The sequence below is a fragment of the Microtus oregoni genome, unplaced genomic scaffold (genome assembly GCF_018167655.1).
Source record: "Microtus oregoni isolate MIOR12 unplaced genomic scaffold, Mior012 000000F_ref0000247, whole genome shotgun sequence".
Lineage (NCBI taxonomy): Eukaryota > Metazoa > Chordata > Mammalia > Rodentia > Cricetidae > Microtus > Microtus oregoni.
Genome location: NW_024543059.1, coordinates 70,308,741 through 70,329,787, shown reverse-complemented (window position 1 = coordinate 70,329,787; position 21,047 = coordinate 70,308,741). Strand labels below are relative to the sequence as shown.

The 21,047-nt window shown below is 37.5% G+C and overlaps 1 protein-coding gene across 1 annotated transcript in view; it reads left to right on the top strand.

The window, feature by feature from the left end:
• Tacr3 (tachykinin receptor 3) overlaps nt 1-21,047 on the top strand; it is a 71,191-nt gene that overhangs the window by 5,295 nt on the left and 44,849 nt on the right. Inside the window, exon 2 of the mRNA XM_041653807.1 lies at nt 20,177-20,365. Within this exon, the coding sequence (XP_041509741.1) occupies nt 20,177-20,365 (189 nt within the window). The remainder of the gene's footprint in view (nt 1-20,176; nt 20,366-21,047) is intronic.

The window sequence follows — 21,047 nt, the reverse complement described above, 5'->3', positions numbered from 1 at the left end:
ATGTAAGATAGGCATCTTACATCTGATGTAACTAAGCTAACATCAGAAGTATGTTATATAATTTGAAGAACTTCAGTTGATATCAAGATTATACCAACAACAGGAAGTAAAATATATCCCCAAATAAACTGTAGTAAATAGGTACCATTGAGGCATTGGACATATAGCTGCCTTTCAATAGGCATAGCTTTCAAAAACAAACCCTTAATACATAACATAGGATACCCAAATGTAAAAAGACAAGAGAGAAATAGAACACCTACAATCTCAGCACTTGGAGGGCGAGATAAGATTGTTGTGAATTCCACGTCTGGCTGGGCTGTAGTATGTGAGCCTGACTCAGAGAGAGGAAAGAGAGAACTGACCAGTACACAGCAAAGATAGCGTTCTTATACTTATTTCAGTGCCATTACTTTTATTCAGTCTTAAAAGCACCAACTGTTATTTCATATGACTTAGCCCAATATAAATCATGTATAAATTAGCAAAGATCTTTCAGAAGTGCAGCGCAGTTTGCCAATGCAAACATTATCGCAGGTCCTCTGCAAGAGCAGAAAGAGCTGTTAACTGCTGAGCTGTCTCTTCAGCCCCCACCAATAACAATGGACTTTAATAAAAATCCACATTAAAGGATTTTTCTAAACCAAAAGCTCAATAATGCCGCACAAATGAAAATCGCAACAAAAGAGAATAAATAAATATTGGGTCATCTGGAAATGAAAGTCAGTGAAGAAATGAAAATTTCTAAGTTGAAATATAGCCCAGCTCTTCAGTCAGAGGGCCATGGATATAATTGTAACAAAGCCATCAAGAATGTCCAAATTTCTTTTATCCATGACCCACAATGATTTTGTTTGTAAATGTTTTCTTATACTGGTTTATTTTTTTATGTCCTTAGATAACATTCTTTTTAATCAATTTAATGAATTGTCACTTATTTAGAGTATGTGAGGTGTGTGTGTGTGTGTGTGTGTGTGTGTGTGTGTGTGTGTGTGTGACAGAGGACCACTCCTCAGGGTTCGGTTTTCATCTTCCACCATGTGAGTACTGAGCGCAAGCTCAGGTCATCAGACTTGGTAGTAGGCAAGAGACGTGGTCCTCTGTCACACACACACACACACACATACACACACACACCCGTCAAGCCATCACACCAGCTCCGTCAATTTCATAATAAACCAGAATTCCTTCATCTTCTACTGCAACAACTCTAAATCATATACTGTAGTATTAAAGACAAATAAAGTCATTAACAAACTCTTTAAAATAATTGAAATGAAAATCATGTTGTTAAGGACTTTAAGTTTCACTGAGTCCCTACAAATCAAAAACATACAAATAACCAAGGCTTTACAAGAATAAATTACCTAAATAAGAATAGTCATCATTATCATGATGCACATTTGATTAAAACATAAAGTCCCATATTTTGAGCTAATATTTTGTTAATGAAAGTCAGAAAAGTGGGCAACTTCACCTCTCTACTTAACTAAATTTGAGTTTTCTCTTTTGGGGGGCATGGAATCCAGTTTGTGTTGCTTCATCATTCTCAAGAATGGAACCTGATCTGGAATGTGGTAAACCTACTAGAGGTCATATCATTAATGAAAATCAATCACTACAATTTTGTCCAAGATGCAAAAAAAAAAAACAAAAACAAACAAACAAAAAAAAACAGATACTAAAGATACTAAAGGATGTTCAGCCCTATAGGGAGCATATATACTATGACTCTCCTCCACAGGCCCAGAGATCACTGCAGAGAAAGGAACAAAAAGACCATAATAGCCAGAGATAATAGATGACTCGAAAACATCTGTGTCTTCTGAGCACAGCAAGCCAACTGCACATATGGACTCACAGTAGCTGTCATAGCACGCACGAGACCTGCCCAGCACAAGCCAGACCAGAGTCAAGCATGCAGAAGCGAGTTGGGCACAAGTTCCCTCCATAGATAGACCAAGAGCTTTTGGCAGCTGTTCACTGTTGGCAAAGAGCTGCTTTTCTCTAAGAGTTATGCCCTAAGTCAACCATACTCTGTGTGAAAGGTCACACATCCAAGAATATTTGGACAATACAAATTGGCCTTAGTAGGGCAAGAATGACCAACAGTGGGAAGGAAAGAAGGTTGAATCTGGGAAGAATTGGAGGAGGGGGTAAATACGCTCAAAATTTATTATATAAAATTTGACCAGCATCATTTGTTGAAGATAATCTCTTTTTCCCAATGTGTATTGTTGGCTTCTTTGTTAAAAATCAGGTGCTCATAGGTTCTATGACCAATGTTTCTCTTTTCTGTTTTCCATGTTGCTTCTATTACTATAACTCTATAGTATAACTTGGAATTGGGGGTGGTGATACCTTCAGCAGTTTTTTCATTTTCAGAGATGCTTTGGATATCTTTTTTGTTTGTTTCCCAATTCAGTTTTAGACTAATATTTCAATTACGGCGAAAAGGTACTTTGGAATTTTTATTGGTATTGCACTGAATCTGTAGATTGGTTTTGGTAGGATAACTATTTTCACAATTTTGTTCTTACTAATCCATGAACATATGAGGTCTTTCCATCTTCTAATGTCTTTTCCTGCTCAATGACTTTCTTAAGTGTCTTAAGGTTTTTATTATATAAGTCTTTTACTCCCTTAGAATTATTCCAAAATATTTTTGAGACTACTCAAAAAAGGGTTTATTTCTGTGATTTCTGACTTGATATTTTTGCCATTTGTATATAGGAGGGCTGCTGATCTTTATGTGCTGATTCTGTGCTCTGCTGCCTTGCTGAATCAGCTGTAGGAGTTTTTGGTGGAGATTTAGGGGCATTCATATAGAGAATTACATACCCTGTGAAGAGGATACTTTGAGTTCTTTTCCCATTTGTATTCCTTTCCTCCCCTTCACTTGTCTTATTGCTCCAGGTATGACATCAAGCACCACACTGAATAGGAACTGAAAGGCTTAGAAAATCCTCTCCTCTGATCTTCAGAAGTCTGTGGATGTCTGGATTTTTTCGGTGGTCCTGTCATTCTGGGTCAGACTCTGTATTGGTTCCAGGCAGTTGGTAAATATGGTGACTGATAAGCAGGCAGAAAAAGTGATCCAATAGAATTCCCTGGAGTTCTGGTTCTTACTCTGCTCAGTGCCTGTGTGGAGATCATGGGTAACTGGCAGGACTTTTACTTTCTTATGGATACATTTCTTTTTCTCAAAAACTTATGTTTACAAGTGAAAGCAAATGCAGCTTTTTATTATCAATAGATGATTTTTCTTCAGATTCACAAGAAACTGAAAGCTCGTGTGCCTTTGCTTTGCTCTTTCTGTTGCAAGTTCACTGCTGAAATATCAGGCAATGGCATTGACTTGCCTTAACCTATGACTCTTACAGCAGATGTTGACCATTTGTGTCCATTCCTACACACTTCTAAATTATGTCATGAAGATAAGTAATGACACATTGTATAGTGTTTCCCATTTATTTTTACATAGATATGCTTCAACCATTGGCTTAGTAATTTTTAGAGGATAATAAAATAAAGGCTTAAGGGAAAAATTCCTACAAATACAATATGACAATTTAAATTAGCAAAACTGTTCCACATACGTCATCACCGTCACCATAACCACCGTCATCATCATCATCTCATAACAAGCTGACTACTCATAATGTACAAATGCTTTCTATGTTTGCTAGTTTTGTTCTCTCACTTTCTGCTTCTATTGGCTGCTAATTGGGGGCTGCTAATGTGTTTCTAGATTGGCTTTGTACACTTTTGAGGCAGTATGTAACTTCATATTTTATCATTTTATCTTTGATTTACATTTACTAAACTTACTTAACATGGTATCTTACATTTTTTTAATCCCAGAAATCAGGAGGATGATGTAGGAGGACCACAATTCCCTGGTCAGCAATGGCTATGTTGAGTTGGAAGACACCCTCAGCTATATAACAGACACCATCTAAAAAAAAATCCACTCAGAATTTATTTTGATTGATGTAAAAATCTAGGCTGTTTAATGCATGACTATGTTCATCAACACCATCATTTTGTAGAATTCTCCATCATCACAAAGGAACTCCCACCTTTGGTCACTTTGTATTCCCACCCTCACCCTCTCCTAAGCCCTAGCAGTGACTAATCAGTCCTCCTTGCCACTTGGTCTTCTTGTGAAAAGGTCATATTAACATAAGCATTCAGCATGTGATCTTTGATACTGGGTGCTTTTGCTCCCCAGAACATCTCTGGTATGATCTAATGGCCTGAATAGTTCACAGAGCTGTTCACACATTCTTCTTTATTGCATCCCATGGTGCAGCTCTCCCGGAGTTTGTTCACCCACTCTCTGTGGGACACTTAGGGTCTCCTAATTTGAAGGAATTATAAAGATATAAATATATGCATCTGCGGGCCTTGGTTGACTATTTGTCAAACAACTCGTGGGCTTTGATCTCTGGGTGTCCATGTGTCTGTTCCTATGTCATTTCCAAACTCTGATTCATCTGCACTTTTAGCGGGATTTATAACAAGTCTTTTAATATTTTCATCTTTTTTATATCTAGAACCTTTGAGTTCCTACACGACTTTAGGATGAGCCTTTATATTAAGGAATTGGACTCGGAGATTTACAAGGATAGTGTTACATGTTCTGACCAATTTTGAGGACATTGTCTGTTGAAAATGATTGAGCCTTCTGGTCCATATTCATTCCTTATGTTTCAGTTCATTCAAATCTTCTTTAATTATTTTCAGCAGTGCTTTATCCTAAGTAAATGATCCCTGCATTTCTTTTTTGTTTATGTTTATCTTAAGTATTGTTTTTTAAATATTACCTTAAGTGCCATTTCTAAAGTTTGCTTTCAGATATTTCATAAGTGGCCTATATTAGGAATTTGTCTTCCTAGTTATTTGGTCTGATATTAATGCAGTCAGTGCAGCTCTTTTGTTTTTACTCATTTAGTTCAGTGTTATCATGGTGTCTCTTTGCCCACTCTTTTTCTTTCTACCCACCAGTCTATATGACTTCGCTTTTTAGTGCATATGGATTTGAGGTAACATTTGGTGTTACTTTCTTTCAGCCTAAAGAACATCTTTCAGCATTTATCTAAGGTGGGTATGTTTGAGCAATTTCTCTCAGTCTTGTTTAGGTGGGAATTTCCTTAATTTAACTTGCAGTGTAATATATGTTTTACATTCAGATAGATGATTCTTTTAAGCTTTTTAAAATAAAGCATGAGGTTGATATCAAGGTATTTTTTATATATGGATTGTTCCCAATTTTCCCAAATATTTAGTGAAAAGACTGTCATTTGTCCATTTAATTGCCTTTTCACCTTTGCCAAAAAAATCAATGAGCCATATTTTTGGAGGTCTATTTCTGTTCTCTGGATTTTGTTCCATTGATCTTTGTCTGTACCAAATCTTCGGTCTTGATTACTGCAGCACAGAATGGGTCTTAACATCTGAAAGTGTGATTCCTTCTACTTCAATCTTGTTTGCACTTAGTTTTCCATTCTGCTTTTTTACCTTTTCATAGAAGTTTGAGAATGAGCTCATGCCGTTAACAACAAACTCCTACCTTATAACTACCCTGAATCTGTAGGTCAACTATGGAGATTATTAACATTTATCATGCCAAATCTTCCAATGTCGCTCTTCAGCATATTTAAGACTTTTTAAGATAGCATTTTGTAATTTTCAAGGAATAGATCCTGTATATGTATATGTTTGTTAGATTCGTGTGTGAATGTTTTTAACTTGTGAAATGATATTTGAAGTTTCTGTTTCAATTTGTTTATTGCTAGCATATAAATATTCTTGTTGTTTTCTTTATTGATCTTCAATGAGCTGGCCAATGAGTTTTAGATTTATTGATATAATTAAAAGTATTAGTGAGAAGAGAGATATTATTTTTTCCTTTGTATGTATGTGTCTGCCAATCCTTATTTGTGTTTTAATGCACCACAAGCCCAATGTTTAACAAAGGTATAAAAATGGAAATTCCTGTATTATTCTTAGAGTAGGGAAATGTATAGTAATGTATCATTAAACATGTCGTAAAATTGATATTCTATAGACTCTATGAGATTAATGAAATTATTTTATATTTTATTTTTTATTATTTATTTACTTATTGTGTATAGAATATTCTTTCTGTGTGTATGCCTGCAGGCACCAGAAGAGGGCACCAGACCCCATTACAGATGGTTGTGAGCCACCATGTGGTTTCTGGGAATTGAACTCAGGACCTTTGGAAGAGCAGGCAATGCTCTTAACCTCTGAGCCACCTCTCCAGCCCCTATTTTATATTTTAATGTGCTAAAAATTTAATACTTGAGTTTCAAATTTAATTGGATGTTTTCTGTATCTCTTGATGTGTTCAAATGGTTAGTTTAGATTAAATTGATTTTTTAAATAAAGTACCACCCCAAATATTTTATTAGTAGTAAAAGGGACAAAGATGATAGACTTAATATTTGTATAAATAGAAGATTTATTAGGTTGACTTACAGGATGCTGTCTGGGCATTCCAACAATGGCAAGCCCACTTTGGAGAGGCCCAGAATCTCATAGTTGTTCAGTCTATAAGGCTGGATGTCTCAGAAGTCCCAATATGGCACTGAAAGCACTGGAGCTTCTGGTCCCCAGCCTATGCTGCAGTTCCTAAGTTAGTTCTAATATTAATGAAAGAATGACATTGTAACAAAATAGATGGACTTGCCAGCAAGAGTGACGGCAAATGGGCAAAAAGCAAAGTTTTCTTCTTCCATGTCTTTTCATCTGGGCTGCACCAGAAGATACCACCCAGATTTAGAAGGGTTTTCTTGCTTCAACTATTCTGATAAAGCAACTTCCTCTCAGATATACCCAGCATCTTACTTTCAATTGATTATAGAGTCAAACCGATAATAAAGATTAGCTATCACAATTAGATATGACAGACATAATATTACCTAAATTGCTCTAAACATTTATTAAATATCCATCTGCAAATTCTGCCCTTGTATTGTTCAAGACTGGTGCTGGAAAACTAGGTGGAGCCCAGGCTGGTCATCATCTGTGTGGCTGAACCTGGGCTGCCATTTTGTCCACTTGATATACATAGGCAAAGCAGAGTGTGGAGCCGTATTTTAAGTGAGGTTTAGGCTTAGGCCTTGTTGAGCTACACATTGTACAAACTAGGATTTTCCCTTTAGAGAATCTGAACTGAACAAGAAGCTAGTAGTAGTGCCATAGTCATCATAAGCACCAGGAACATTTCCACCCCAAGTCTCATATGCTCTGTGTAAAATTACTCTCCCATTCTTGTCCCTGGAAACCACTGGTCTATTTTCTTATTCTTTCATGTTTTCTTAGTACCATGAAAATTTAATCATACAGTACTTAGCCTTTTGAATCTGGCCTATTTTTTTCTCACCTAGCATAAGACTTGTAAGATTCATTCATGTTTTTACATGTATCAATTGACTTTTACTGGATACAAACTGTTGATGTATTCATGATTTCTCTTAAGAATATAAACAAAACTAGTATAAGTATTTCAGGATCTGGAGAGATGACTCAGTGGGTAGGACAGCCAACTGCTCTTACAGAGAGCGTGGGTTCCATTTCCAGCACCCACATGGTTACTCACAACTGTCTGTAACTCTAGTCTCAAAGGACCCAATACCTTTTCTTGACCAGGCACATACATTGTACAAATAAACACATGTAGGCATTTTCATACTCATTAGAAAGAAATAAATCTTTTAAAAAATAGAATGATTTCAATAATCTAGTGTCTTCTTGGAAACACTTTCCTCCATTGTAATTCAATTACCCTGTAACCTCATTTGCTTAAGAAAAGTTATGAATTCATAGATTATATGAGATTTTTATATTCAGAGTATGAGTCATGTTGTTTGTAACTATGTGAAACTGTCTTTAAAAAGTCTTACTTCAATAATTGCTAACATTTCCACTGGTGCAAAGGATTCTGGGAGTAGTGCCTAAGAAAGAGAGAAAATTCTCATAAATAACCAGCTTTACACAAATAAAATCTAAAAGAACCCTAAGTATGGTGTCTTTGAAAAACACTGTTAAATAGTTAGGCTTACTGGACCCATCCTTACCACAAGGGAAAAGGCACCGGGCATGAAAGGCCCTGCTGGGTTTGTAGGATCATGACCTTGCTCTTGTAATTCAAGTTTATATTTACTACATCTGATCCAGTTTTAGGAAGAGCTAGCTTTCAGTTTGAGGTTTTGGTTCTTTGTTTGTTTGGATAGTTTTTTTTGGTTTTAGTACAAAGTGAATTTTAGTAGATTTCTTTAAGAAGAACACTAAGAGCACACTGAAGATCCAGTCTAGCATTTTTTTTTTTATTTTCCTAGAAGCAACTTAAAGATGAAGACTTGAGCTGATAGTTTTCATCTGGGAATTTGGCCAAGGGTTGAACACTTTCTCAATAATATTGACCTCAAGTGTAAAGGGGACTCTGGAGAAATTAGAAGTAGAGAAAAAATCTAAGCTCTGTAAATGCAATGAGACTTTCTTATTGGATGAGAAATAGTTTACAGGTCCTCAATCAAGGAAGGCAGTTTCATCACAAAAACTACTGAGTCCACTTTTCATTAAAGAAATACATTAAAGGTGCAAAAACTGCAGCCAATAGTAAAAGTACAAAGTCCAAAGAGAATATCCACAGTTTCAGAATGGCAATTCTAACTGTGCAGAAGTTCATTGAGGTCCACATGATACAGAGAAATCAGGGTCCCCTCTTGGGAGTCTTAGTTTCATCAGTAAAAGAATTTAAAAGAAGGATTCAAATGGAACCACAAGGGTAATTCCATGAGGGTCTAAGAGAAAAACTGCAAAGCAGAGAAGCTGTAAGTCTTTGGCTGCTGCCCAAAGGGAAATGGAAGTGGGAATAAAAAAGCCATAACATGTAAGCTGGTATGGATGTCACACCCATGGTCCACAAGTAGCCACATGATGGGAAGAAAAGCTTTAGAGAAACAGTGGAGAAGCTCAGATTGTTGAAGGTGTTGGGGAAAGCTCAAAGAGTAAGGGAAGCCTGGCTATACAAGAGAGAGGAAGAAGAAGGTGTAAAGTTGGGCTTTCTGAATAATTCAGACAGGTAGACCCTTAGGTGGCTGAGGTCCATAAGTCGCTGCTGACTGATATTTAGTAATAGTAGTAGCAGTGTATTAGTAGTAATGTAGTGGTAGTGTAGTAGTGTGGTAATGGTAGTAATAGTAGTTTAGTAGTAGATTAGTAGTAGTCTAGGAGTAGTAGTGTGGTAGTGTGGTAATGGTAGTAATTAATAGTAGTGTAATAGTAGTGTCGTAGTAGTAAACAAGTTTTAGGAGCTGGGAGTCTTCCTTAGTGTTATAACTTACACTGAGCATATACAAAACTCCCCCCCAAAAAACCACACAAACACATGCATACACATAGGCAGAGTTGAATTCTGAGAATAAACACTGTTGATGGAACAGGTCTTTGTCAGAGAGATGGGGAGGAAAAAGGAGAAGGAAAGGGAAAAGGGGGGGTAAAGAGAGCCAGAAATAATTGGAGTTTATATTAGGGCTCTGTGTCTAATTTCATAATAGTTGTTGGTTTATATTTTGCTATCTTTATCTGTCTTTGACATCAGGTTAATATTAACCTCAAATATGAATCATAAATAACCTCTAGTTTTGAGTTATGCTGCATTGTGCCTCATTCAGTGTTATTTTCTTTGAATTTTTCAGTGTCCAAGAGTGGAACCAACCACTCCTAGATGGATAGTTGGATGTTTAATAAACATGGTTGTCATTTGGAGTGAGTGGTCTATAGTATTAAGGAATTTCTCTATTCCTTTTAAGGAAATATCTTCAATATATGCTTATTTTTCTTTTTTTTTTCTTTTTTTTTTTAATTTATTTATTTATTAAGGATTTCTGCCTCGTCCCCACAACCGCTTCCCATTTCCCTCCCCCTCCCCCGATCAATTCCCCCTCCCTCATCTGCTCGAAGAGCAATCAGGGTTCCCTGACCTGTGGGAAGCCCAAGGACTGCCCACCTCTATCCAGGTCTCGTAAGGTGAGCATCCAAACTGCCTAGGCTCCCACAAAGCCAGTACGTGCAGTAGGATCAAAAACCCACTGCAATTGCTTATTTTTCAAACTTGCCTTTATGGTAATATCACTTACTCTGTATAGGATTTTCTGTGTTGCCTGCTCTTCATGGAATACAATGGATAATACAATTGCCATTGTATTATCATCTTCAGGGATTTTTCCAAAGCGTCAGCTTTCAGGTTCACTGATTTTATTTAAACTTTATTGATTTCCTTTCTTTTCTCCTGCTGAATTTGCTTTTCTCTTATTGTTTTCTAGTTTCTTAATATTATAGCCTTTATTTAAAGTTTCTTTTTACTGTCTCTGATATTAAGCATTTGGTTCTGCTTTTTACCTAAGTGTTACTTTAGGTGATCTCACTAGTTTTTATATTTTTATATACCCGATTCAGTACAAGATAATTTTTTTTTTTTTGGTTTTTCGAGACAGGGTTTCTCTGTGGTTTTGGAGCCTGTCCTGGAACTAGCTCTTGTAGACCAGGCTGGTCTCGAACTCACAGAGATCCGCCTGCCTCTGCCTCCCGAGTGCTGGGATTAAAGGCGTGCACCACCACCTCCGGGCCAAGATATTCTTTTAGATTCCTTTGAGAATTCTTTTTTTGTTTGTTTGTTTGTTTGTTTTTCTTTTTTTTATTGAGAAAAGGAAAAAAAGAAAGAAGTTTCCGCCTCCTCCCAGCCTCCCATTTCCCTCCCCCTCCTCCCACCCTTTTCCCCCTCCCCCACGCCTCTCTCCCTCCCTCTCCAGTCCAAAGAGCAGTCAGGGTTCCCTGCCCTGTGGAAAGTCCAAGGTCCTCCCCTCTCCGTCCATGTCTAGGAAGGTGAACATCCAAACTGGCTAGGCTCCCACAAAGCCAAACAGGTAGTAGGATCAAAACCCCGTGCCATTGTCCTTGGCTTCTCATCAGCCCTCATTGTTCGCCATGTTCAGAGAGTCCAGTTTTATCCCATGCTTTTTCAGTCACAGTCCTGCTGGCCTTGGTGAGCTCCCAATAGATCAGCCCCACTGTCTCAGTGGGTGGGTGCACCCCTTGTGGTCCCGACTTCTTTGTTCATGTTCTCCCTCCTTCTGCTCCTCATTGGGACCTTGGGAGCTCAGTCCAGTGCTGCAGTGTGGGTCTCTGTCTCTATCTCCATCCATCACCAGATGAAGCCTTCGAGAGTTCTTTGACCTTTCTTGTGGCAGGCAGACTTTAAAATAGTTCTCGTTATCTCTGCGTCTTGGTCATATTCTTTTAAAAATTATCTCCTGGTGATCGATCTCTGATTCACATCTACTTAATAAAATGTGGCAAATGACATGTTGGGGAATATTATTTTCAGATGTGTGACTTTTGCTTACACTGTGTTTGTTTAACTCTGTGAAACTGTGTTACTGTGCCTGTCTAAAATACTTGATGGTCCTAATAAAGAGATGACTAGCTAATAGGGAGGCAGAAATAAGGATAGGTAAGGCTGGAAGGCAGAGAGTATAGATAGAAGATGAAATCTGGGAGGAGAGAGAATGATGAGCAATCCAAGAGAACAAGGAGAGGAGGACATCAGGGGCCAGTCACTCAGCCACCCAACTACCCAGCCACCCAGTCACCCAGTCACCCAGCCACCCAACCACCCAGCCACCAAGCCACCCAACTACCCAGCCACCCAGTCACCCAGCCACCCACCCACCCAGCCACCCAGCCACCCAGCCACCCAACCACCCAGCCACCCAGCCACCCAGCCAGCCACAAAGCAAGAGTGAAAGTAAGATCTACAGAAGTAAGAAAACAGTAAAAGCCCAGAGGCAAAAGTTAGACACGTTAATTTAAGAAACCTGACAAGAAACAAAACAAGCTAAGGCCGGACATTAATAAGTAAGAATAAGTCTCAATGTGTGAGCTAGGTGGCAGGCCCCCAAAAGAGTAAAAAAAAAAAAAAATCACACAGCAATGACATAAGATTGTTATCATGATAATTATAACTCACAGCTCACTGGCAAATACCCACAACAGTTACCCTTTTTTCTATTGATGACTAAAGAAACAAGTTTTCATGAAGCTTTTGTCCACAAGAACATTTTCCTGACACCCTTTCTAGGGTGGACATAGATGCTTTATTAGCCAGTGTCCCCGATGCAAATGTGCTCAAAGCTTCTACTTATGTGATCTAAGTAGAACAAAGAGTGACATTTTCCAAGATTTCTGAATCATAGAAATTGTACTTAATTGAACCTGGGTTGTTGATACAACTGAATTGGTAGTAACAGTTTGTTGCACAATACATAGAACTAAGATATAAACCATTGAGTTAGTCCAGTGTGTTGTATAACATATCAACTGGGTTATAGCTGAGTTTTGTATAATTCCTGAGCTTAGAGATTTTCCTGTATTGTAGCTTCCAAGCAAAACGATTGCCATCTTCATCAGTACAGTTGTGACTGCTTGAAAAAGGCTTTGAGATTGAGTTTGTGCACTGTCAACATTCTGTTTAGGAGGAATAGAGGAGGATTATGGGACCATTTCTTCAGTTTCTCATGCCCTCTCAGCCAATTGAATATAACTCACTTTTAATTTCATGTGATGATGTAGTTATATGGTGACTTTATGAGACTATAAAAAGCTAGATACTCTTAGTGCAACACATTGCTTATGTGTTTCTGGTATGAAGAAATTTTCTAAGATGTAGTAGCAGGCCGTTTGGTCACTTGTTTGTTTCCTGGCCACCCAGAACCCCTAGATAATCACACAAAAACTGTATTAATTAAATCACTGCTTGGCCCATTAGCTCTATCTTCTTATTGGCAAATCTCTTACATATTATTTTAACCCATCTCCATCAGTCTGTGCATCACCACAAGGTCATGGCCTACCAGCAAAGTTTCACACATCTATCTTCAGCGGCGGATCCATGGTGTATCTCTGACTCCACCCTTCTTTCTCCCAGCATTCAGCCTAACTTTCCCTGCCTACCTAAGTTCTGCTTTGCTATAGGTCCAAAGCAGTTTCTTTATTCATTAACCAATAAAAGCAACACACAGACAGAAGGACCTCCCACATCACCAAGATACCAGTTTTATAAAATTATGGAATATACAGCTACGTACGATGCATTATATTTGACTACATTTATATATTCCCCATACTCTAGTTTTTATTCTTGTCTTAGAGTACACTCCATCTACTGATTAAAAACATTTATGGGGATGTAGCTTAGTGGTACACTGCTTATCTATCAAGGTCCTGGGTTTGAAGTACAGAGAGAGAAAAAGAGAGTGAAGTACAGAGGGGGGAGGGAGATAGATAGATAGATAGATAGAGAGAGAGAGAGAGAGAGAGAAGAAGAAGAAGAAGAAGAAGAAGAAGAAGAAGAAGAAGAAGAAGAAGAAGAGAATGCTGGTGCACCAGGCTACCAGACAACAACCTCATATACACATAGGGATCTTTATAGTCTACGTGTAAGCAAGTATGCTCTATGACGCCTGGAAATTTGGGAATGGCAAATGCACATTTCAGAAGGCATCCCGTGATGATGGAACTCATGACTTTACAAGATAGATGTGTATAATAAATTTCCAAAATTATATTTAGGACATGAAAGAGATAATATTTTGGATAAATTTTGTAACATTGGTAAGTAAATGAAGTAGAAAGATCCCTCAATGTGTGAAAAACAAAGTTTAATGGAAGAGGGGATAGAATAGTATATGCAATGTGAGCTCTTCTTCTGTTTTAATGCTGTTACATCCTCAGTTTGGAAAGTTACTTTTAAATACCCTGTTTCATCAGCTTAAAATGCAGACAAAACAGGAGAAAACGTTGTGTATAATATTTTATATGGAAGCATAGCAAGAAAACCAATCGATCAAAATAAAACATTTAAGGAAGTAAGAGAATAAGCTTAGAGAGAGAACTATGGAAGCTGCCAACAAATTAAAATCTCTTTACAAGATGTTTTCAGGCTATGGTATCAAACAGGTGGCTAACAGAATAATTTGTCAGCTTTCTAATCACTCTATTAACACTAAGTGAGACTATAAATGAGATTCTTTACTCTAGACAGTTAAAAAGATCCTCACATGGTGAGAAAACAAAGCTGGAAAAATCTATAGTTCTCATCAATAACCTCAGGTAATAGATCAGTTAAGTAAAATCCGCTGTGAACTGAGAAACTGGCCTTCTAATCAAGCTTCCATTCTTAGCTCCACTGTAGGGAACAAATGAAACGCTATTGTGTGTAGCAATGATGGCATGATCACTCAGTGATGGAGAGAGACGTGTTCCTTAAGTTACTCTGGAAACCTTCCAATGGACAGTCATGAGGGAATGGTTTTAAAGTAGAAAACACTTGTCATGCAACCCAAATGGCTTTATATTTGACTGACAAAACCAAAATATTTTCCCATTTTAATATGAATGTCACAATATTCTATATTATAGAAGATCTGATAATATGGCAGAATTTTCTAGTTAGTCATGGATATATTGCCTCTTCTGTCGCTGAAGTCTGTATTTTATGTAAAAAGGCAGAAAGAGGTTGATAAGCAGTGGTCAGCAATTTACACAAAAGGATGCTTGTGGGCTGTGTTTGATCCATACATCCTCCATCCCTGGAAAAGGAGAAAGGCTTGGACATCAAAAGAAAACTTGTGTCAAACTGTGGCTAACTGATTAGCTAAAAGTTTTTAAATGGCTGAAGATGGAATACATTTTATACTGAATCCTTAAGGGAACTTTATCAGGCTAATAAATCACCATGGATCATAATTGCCTGAAGCTTTAAACCCACAAATATGTAACCAACAATTAAAGATAAAATAGAAAACTGTTAGATTTCCTAAGCTATCTTACCACACGGCAGAAAAAGATTTGCATTTCCCCAGTCGCTCCATAGTCCTTCCTGAACGCCAGGAGAACAACCTTCAATTCTGCTCTCAAGCACCTGGCTTGGACATACTCTGGCAGCCAAATGTATGCACAATTTGAGAAATGTTAGAGAATACTTTCAATTAAAGGGAACAAGAGAGGCAGAAAAGAACATAGTTGATTAGCAATATAATAATGTGTTTCTCCTGGCATGGAACTTAAGATGTTCCACACCTAATTTTATCACTCAGAACTATTCCATATTGAAAAAGAAAAAGAACAACAATAAACTTGCCACCATCAAAAGTCTTAATATGGTGGGGTTTGCCTCAACTCCTGAATTCCTTGTGGATTAAATTCACATTGAATCTCCTACTTAATTCTGTTAAGGGAGAATTTTCATTGTAAACTATCATTTTACCTACTCTTGGCATAATCCTCTAGAGTCATCATTACTTTGTAGAATTGGGATTGCATAAATTTAAAATCGTGCCTTCTAAAGTTTAAAAGCATCTTGTTTTACTGTTGCTAAGCAAGCACAATTCAGTGTAGATGATTCATATTCTATTCTCCCATCCAAATTCCTCCAAACTCACAAGAAAACCCTTGCTGTTGCCATTATTGATCATTTTTATCTTTGGTAATATATGAGTTTTGAATTTACATCATTCCCCTTCCCGTTGCTCCAGTCAATTCTGCCTGTGTTCCTCCTAAACTTCAAGCCCTCTCATTCTTTAACAATAGTTTTACACACACACACACACACACACACACACACACACACACACAAACCTGTTGCAATTTCCAGCTCTTGAAAACAAGACATGATGGTGGTGTGAATGGGTGACTGAGTGGAAGTAATCTTTGAAATTACTTGGTAAAATTTGTGCTATAGTCAATGGAATAGGACATGAAAATATAACTAAGGGACAAAATCAACCACAGGAACAGCTTCCCCTGTGATCTTTATTATCTGAGTTTTGAGGTTTATTGACTGCTTTCTCTACTTTAACGTTTAAATAAACATTTGTATCATTCACAACTTAAGAATTAACACAATTTGGAAACTCTACTGATAACCTTGATATCTGTGAGATTAAGGACAATCTACTGGAACAGCTTCAGGCTGCTCTTCATTTCAGAAAAGAATTTGGTATATATAGATGTATGTTAAATAAAATTACGAGAATTGATTCCTTCTACACCCAATGGAATTACAGTGTCTTCAGGTGTAGCATCGTTACCATTGAATCACTGAGCACTGGAAGTGCTTGTCCATCAAACCACTGAGCACTGGAAGTACTTGTATTTGTTACATTCACACTGGTGAGGCCGTTCCCATGAGCCTAAGCGCGCATTTCCTACATCCACACTGGTGCATCCACACTGATGAGGCAGTTCCCATGATCCTAAGTGTGCATTTGCTGCATCCACACTGGTGAGGCAGTTCCCATGAGCCTAAGCGTGCATTTGCTGCATCCACACTGGTGAGGCCGTTCCCATGAGCCTAAGCGTGCATTTGTTCCATACACACTGGTAAGGCAGTTCCCATGATCCTAAGCGCGCATTTGCTGCTTCCACACTGGTGAGGCCGTTCCCATGAGCCTAAGCGCGCATTTGCTGCATCCACACTGATGAACGTTATTAATGCTGGGGCAAGATACAGGACCGGAATTGTTAGTGACTGAATCAGTTTCCAAGTGGTCTTCAGCAATGAGAAAACTTTACCGTTTGTTCCTACTGGGTCTCCCTTCTGTATCTTGTCATTCAGTTACTTTCATCAATTATTACCTAAATGCAGTGGGCAGTGACCAGACCCTGCCCTTGAACCATCAATTCTAATTCAAATCAAAACGGGCTCCGGATAACTTACTGTCTCCTTGTCTCATCAGTCATTCTCCAACCTAACTCTGGATGCCTTGTTTTTTAAAAATTTCCCCGTGTCTCTGTATTTCCATATTATTGCTTTTCAACCAATTCAGTGGCTGCCCCTTCAACATCTGTTGTCCTAATCAGCTACTGCAGCTCCGCAGCTACCAGCAGCAGTCCGGTCAGAAGGGCCACAGCCTGCGGGAATTCTGTTCCCTCACACACCACCAAAGGAAACTTTATCAAGATCTCTATGCATCTATAGAACTTAATAATAGAGTAGAAAGGAGAAAAATGCCTTAAGTTTCAAGAACTGACATGATGGCTCAGCAGGTAAAAAGTGCGTGCCATGCATTTCAAACCCCAATTCTATCCCAGCACCCACGTTAATGCAGGAAGACAACACAGACTACAGGGAGTTGCCTTCCAACACATATATTATACACATGCATGTACAAACAATATTGAATAAAAATAAGATTTTAAAAGCCTTTTGAAGTTTCAAGATTTCATACTATTTGGTGAGAACATAAACTGATTCCATGTAATAGTCTACCTATCAGGAAATAATTTATCAAAAGTTAGGATAAATATACAAAGGAGTCATTGAAAACTTTGGAGTTTTTTTCTTTAACCTGTCTGTGTTATAGGACCTAGAAAGTACTTTACGCATATAAAACCAATTGTATAACTATCCAAATGGCGTTTATAAACTTTTAGAGCCACAAAAGAAGCCAGATTGTGACATAATTGAGCAACACACCGTTCAGTAGTAGTAGAGCAAACTTTATTGACAAGAGTGCTTGGCTCTAGAACCACCCATAAAGCCATAATTGAATATATTGTGATCAATGCTTTGAAATTTAGAAGCAGCAGCAGCAAGAGCAAAAACATGTTTGGCTACAGTTCCTGCTATTGCATGCTTGACTAAAGGGTTTAGCACTGTGCTTTTGGATTTAGGAGATAAAAATGATACATTTGATGCTCTGTAAGGTCCCAGCTTATATCTGTTTACCTCCACTTCTGTGGTCTTTATGCAACTGTCAACACCACAGTTTGTATCTGTTTGGACATTGACAACAACAAGAATATCTAGAGAAATGATAATGCTACCCCCTATAGACAAGGATTTTCCATTTTTGTCCAATTATGAATGATTTTAACTTCCTTAAACTTCAATTTTATTTTCCATAAAATCTATCCCATGGTAAAACTTATTGAAGAGGTTATTTGAGGTCTTTAATGTACACATGATGAAGTGCCTGTCTATAGTTAGTAATCGGTGATGAAGAACGAGAGGGGTGAACTATAAACAGCTTTTCACTTCAACTATGCATTACGTTATCTTATGTGGTTCTTGTTTTCTTAACTAACTGTACTATTTTTATAATCATCTTTTCTTATTTTTTATTTTTAAGCTTCAATAATGTATATTGATACAGTATTATATGTATGTGTGTGTGTATTCTAGAGTATACAGTCTGATGGGTTTGAGAAAATGTATTTAGCTATAATAAAGTTATTTAATCATAATCAAGTTACTAAACATATACAACACCTCCAAAACTTCCTTGTGGTGGTTTTATGTTCATGAATGAAGTTTTCGTTTTGTTTAGCACACACTCGTGTGTGTGTGTGTGTGTGTGTGTGTGTGTGTGTGTGTGTGTGTGTGGTTGTTATAAACACTGAACATGAGATCTGGACTCTTAACACACTTTCAAGTTCCTAATTCCACTTAGTACTATAGGTACTATGTTATACAGATCTTTAAGATGCTATTTCTTGCATAAATGAAGCTTTATGCCCAGCAGAATTAATTACCAGTTTTCTTCTCCCTCCACTATTCTATCCTCTGCTTTTATGAATTTAACTATTTTTGATGCTTCATATCTGTATACTCTTGCAGCAAAGCCAACCACAGGTAGATAAATAGGATATTTGTATCTAAGATTCTTCTTTATCACACATACTAAATTAACAATATTGCTTTAGGTAAGCTGTAACTAATGTTAATATTAATAGAAGTTTATAATTTCCAAAATATCTAGTTAAAAACTGAAATAGCCTAAAAATTACATAAAAAATAAACAATTGCATTATTCTTATTCTCAAGGTTAAAATGGTTAGTATGTATGTGTGGGTATGTGTGCATGCATAAGTAAATACTTTGATATTTTTCTCTTTATCAATATTCATCCTACACCTGAGGTATAATCTCTAAAAAACACAAATATATAAAATTATACTTGCATAACACAAAATGGACCACAGTGAAAATGAGACAAAAATATGTTTTTTCTATTGGTGGAAACACGAATTAGGTTGAATTTATAAATATTATTTTCTTCTCTAATCACTAGCCAAAATTTGGCAATGAACCATATTTTATCCAATTTAAGGTTGAACTTGTTTTTCTGAGATACATAGTTGCACTATCTACACTGCAGGAATAAAATGACTTTTCTTCACATATTGAGAAAATTCCCAAAATCCAGAGTGAGCTGCAGTAACCACATGGAAGCATGCTCTTTGATCCACAAGTTCACATTCCCAATCTAAGCTGTGGATGATTATGTAATATACATCATGAATTTTCCCATGATGCAATAGAAACTTAACTTATTGAATAACATGAAAGCCAAACCTCTATCCAGCTTGACATACTCACCCCAGCTGAATCCTGAATTCTTTTGCTACTTTGAGAGTGTGGGCCACAGCCTTTGCATGGGGTTCTCTCTTCTTGTCATGCATCTAGCTATTATCCATGTTATCTAACCCTAATTTTCTATAAAAAAATTAATCCAGAAGAGGCATAAAAGAAACGATAATTGATGACTGGGAATATAGCTTAGTGGCAGTGAGGCCCATGTTTGACTCTTGGCCCTGATCAAAAAAAAGGGAGGGAGGGAGGGAGGGGAGAAAGAGAGAGAGAGAGAGAGAGAGAGAGAGAGAGAAGCTGCTGTGATAACAAGCCTGTATTTTCAGGCATTTGGTAGGTACCTTTTCAGTTCTATCCAGCAGACATTTATGAATTCAGATAGTGTTGTAGGCACAGCACCAGGTAATCAATACTTCCACTTATATGGTTTCCATTGATCCTTACTGCACCCCTAAGGCGTGGATGTTCCTATTTCTATTTTAAAAATAATGAGGCTGAGTTCCAAATGGTTAAGCAAGTCTCAGAATAGGATTTGACCCCAGGTGTGCCGATGCCTGAGACAGTGCCACAGTTCTCCTTCTGTGCTACCTCTAAAAGTAAAACCCTTATCAATTTAAGTCCTAAAGCCCATCCATTAAAGCACTTTTGAAGTTCCGTTTTTAATTCCAATAGTGAAGGAAATGACAGAACACTCTTCTTTGTTTCACCTAGGTATATGGCCATTATCGACCCTTTGAAACCCAGACTGTCTGCCACGGCCACCAAGATTGTCATTGGGAGTATCTGGATTTTGGCATTTCTACTTGCCTTCCCTCAATGTCTTTATTCCAAAATAAAAGTCATGCCAGGGCGTACTCTTTGCTATGTGCAGTGGCCAGAGGGTCCCAAGCAACATTTCACGTAAGTCTATTCTCCTTGACAATTTTCAACCCAGTCTATCAAACACTTAGGAAAATGAAGATGGGGTGAGGGGTGTTATGAAGTTATGACCCAGTCATTCACTTCCTTTACTACTTGGGGAAAGAAATGTAAAACTACACTGTGATCTGATATGCTGATTTGTAAAACTACAAAGGTTTTTAATTGGAAAAGTGATGACTTCTATTGGAGAAGCACTAGCATTTCCTAAACAGGGTGGTAAAGGCTGGAAGCAATGTGCCAGGGACAGCAGGGTGTTATTGACTGAGGAGCTAGAAGTGGGGACGAATGCCCAGTGTGTTGATTGCTCTTTTAGAAAGCCTGGCTGCAGTAGAAAGAAGTCCTGGCAGGTGTTTTAATTTTGTTTTACTTTCATATGTTTGTATTTGTTCATTTCAGCATGAAAAGTCCTGGCCACTAAATTAAAAAAGAAATAGGTATGCCATTTGATAGATTTCATATTTTAGACCTAACTTGAAAAAAGTAAAAGAGAAAGCCAATGTAATTGTTTAATTTGATTTTTTTCCTGTTCCTGTAAATTTCAATGAACTTGTTTGCTTTCCTATCATTGATGACATTTAAAAATAATAAATGTTGCCAGGAACTATCAATTTTTTGAGACAAGGTCTCTCTATGTAGCCCTGGCTGGCCTTGAACTCCAAGA